A 2,702-nucleotide genomic window follows, 5' to 3' on the forward strand; every position below is an offset into this window, starting at 1 on the left:
ATGAAACAATGGGTTATCCCGTGAATCTTCGAGCAGGCGTTAAAAAAGAGAGAAAGACAATGGATAAAAACTTTCCTTGTCTACCTTGACGAACAGAATGTACAAGGCTTCAAGAATGGCCGGAGATAGGGGGCACAGGGGAATCCCAAGTGGAATGTAGAATGAACGCATTTGTGAATTCCAGGTTCCTTGTTTTCTCCATTTTACAGTGTAAGATGATTGTTTGTGTCTCGTAGGGGTTCCTTCACTTATATGACGTGTTTACTCCATGCTACAGTGTACCGTAAATTTTATATATAAATATATGGTAAATTTGGAAAAAGACGTCACCAACGCTTTTCAGGACGAAACTAGATTCGTTCGATTTCTATTATTTTGGTTCGGTTGATTTTGGTGTTCGTTTCCATTGGAAATGGCTAGATTGTGTTTTCCATACCAGGGTTGCGCCACTCTTGATATAATGCATGTGCACTATGGAATTCTCGTTCTCTGCTGTAACCACGGTACCGATTTAGCTGCGGGGGCTGGGAGGCCCAACCCCTGCCCAGGAAAACAAAGAATCCTCCACGTATTCACGGCAGGAGAGAGCGTCGGACAAAGTCGGCATCGGGCGCTTCCACATGCCGTTCGTACGCACGCGAAGCACCGTACATTTAGTCACTTCAGTGAAAATAAACCTAAACCATCCCTATGCAGAGGAGAGGCCGGGGTGAGGGTCGTCGTATCAGTGGAGCGGCTTGCGGGGGCGGAAGCGCTGGAGGTCTGCGTGAGCACGAGCGACGCGACGGCCGATCGCTGGGCATTTCAGAGGGTAGAACTCCGTGTGCACGTAATAGTTTCAAGCTAGCCTCTTCGTCTTCAAAATAACTTTTTTTTAACTTGGAATGGTTTGATACCACATCCTACACAGACGGAAGTCATGCCGAGACTAATTTGAAAATTGAATTTCATAGCTTCTATTTTAGCTAATGTTCATTCATTGGCTGTTTCCCTCGTGAATTCTTTCTCCATTGGCTGTTAAATTAACCGCCAAACAATTGACCAATGAAATCGTGACACTGACCGTGACGTCACAGGCCTGATAACAGGAACAGTACGCGTACGAGAGACCCCGCGCATGCGCAGTGAAGAATTTGGTCAGTATTCCCGCAGCGTCCGTGTGAATCTCATCTCGTTATATTATTTTTATTTATTTAAAAAATTAAATAACCGTTATTATTAATTTGCGAGACAAGTTTATTTAATGAAAAGTGATTCTTAATTAAATATCTTCAAGGCTATATGGTTAGTTTTGGTTGATTCAATGGTGACGCCTTTTTCCAATAATACCAAATAATATGTGTGTGAGTGTAGAGAGATAGACAGACAGATAGATAGGTATATATAGAAAGACAAATAGATAGTAAAATACCTTGCCATTCACTTGTTTTTTTTTACCTTCTTCAAAACGGGAGCGAACGGCATGTGTCACGTGACGCAACTAACACGAGGAAGAGTCTGGGATTTCCCTTCGACGTCCCTCTCTCTCATCTTGGAAGTGAACAGGTCAGTTGTCGGGGAACCTTTGTAGTGAACATACCGACGCTGTGTTCAAAGCTTGCTGGAGGAGCTTCTCCGATAGCTGCAGTGCACACTTCAGTAAGGGTGATGATGTGTGTGAGGGGGGATTGTGTTGTGTGTGTGTTTGCGGATAAGATTTCTTTGTCACATTTCACATCATAGTCACTTCCATTTCGTATTTACAGATGATGATGTGTGTGAGGGGTGTGTGTGTGTGTGTGTGCGCGCGTGTGTGCACGTCTGCGTGTGTTTGTGTGTGTGTGTATGTGTGTGTTTGCGTATAAGATTTCTTTGTCACATTTCACATTATAGTCACTTCCATTTCGTATTTACAGGCAATAAATATGAAGCTGCATTTCGTCGTCTGCTTAGCATTCATAACGTTAATACACTTCAGAGTTCCCGGATGTTGTGCAGGTCAGTAACACTCCCATTCTTGCGTAAAATAACATTGTCATGATATCAGGTACTTTTAGTCTTCATGAATTATAGATGTTTTTTTTTTTTTTTTCTTACTGAGAATATTTTCCTTTCCCTGTCTTGTTAAGATTTCAAGGATATTGAACGGGGCGGCGCGTTTTATGCCGGGGGCCGCGACGCCGACCAGCCGCTGGTGGTAAGTAGGTCTTGTGATAAAAGTTTTTTAAATTTCTTATCCAATTTAAGATACGCCACATGCAAAGTACAGGTTTTTAAAAATCCAAATTTTGATAAAGTATTATGGCTTATTATAAGCCATAAAAAGTACAAGCTTCAAAAAACGCCAAATTTTGATGAAGGTTAGAATAAGACATACAAAGTACATACAAACTTTAAAAAATCCCAAAATTTTGATGAAGGTTAAAATAAAACACACGAAGTACATGTATCAAAACTCAAATTTTGATGAAGCTCAGTAACTGTTCTATCACTTTTATATGTTTTTCCTTTTTTTTCCAAGTAAGTTTAAGCGTTTAATAATAAAGTTGTTTTCAGGGTGCGATAACGGGCGGCGACGGCAACCGACCCAGGCCTCCGATACGAGTGGGTCCGTCAAGGCGGTGTCTTCAGTACGATTACAGAGGCCGTTGTGTCTACTGGTCCGGCATTGGATAAATGTTTTATTCAGTTGATATTTAGCGGAGTTCAGTTCAGCTGCTCCC

General features: G+C 41.8%; 1 protein-coding gene across 1 annotated transcript in view; it reads left to right on the forward strand.

Annotated features, from left to right (window-relative positions):
- Positions 1-412: 412 nt before the first annotated feature.
- Positions 413-2,702, forward strand: part of LOC138867099 (uncharacterized) — a 2,693-nt gene continuing 403 nt past the window's right edge. Inside the window, exons 1-8 of the mRNA XM_070141547.1 lie at positions 413-568; positions 697-811; positions 1,077-1,159; positions 1,277-1,284; positions 1,539-1,638; positions 1,896-1,977; positions 2,109-2,176; positions 2,536-2,702. The exon at positions 2,536-2,702 is cut by the window's right edge and continues 403 nt beyond it. Coding sequence (XP_069997648.1) covers positions 413-568; positions 697-811; positions 1,077-1,159; positions 1,277-1,284; positions 1,539-1,638; positions 1,896-1,977; positions 2,109-2,176; positions 2,536-2,655 — 732 coding nt within the window. The 3' untranslated portion in view covers positions 2,656-2,702. The remainder of the gene's footprint in view (positions 569-696; positions 812-1,076; positions 1,160-1,276; positions 1,285-1,538; positions 1,639-1,895; positions 1,978-2,108; positions 2,177-2,535) is intronic.

This window comes from Penaeus vannamei, chromosome 28, assembly GCF_042767895.1.
Source record: "Penaeus vannamei isolate JL-2024 chromosome 28, ASM4276789v1, whole genome shotgun sequence".
Classification (NCBI taxonomy): domain Eukaryota; kingdom Metazoa; phylum Arthropoda; class Malacostraca; order Decapoda; family Penaeidae; genus Penaeus; species Penaeus vannamei.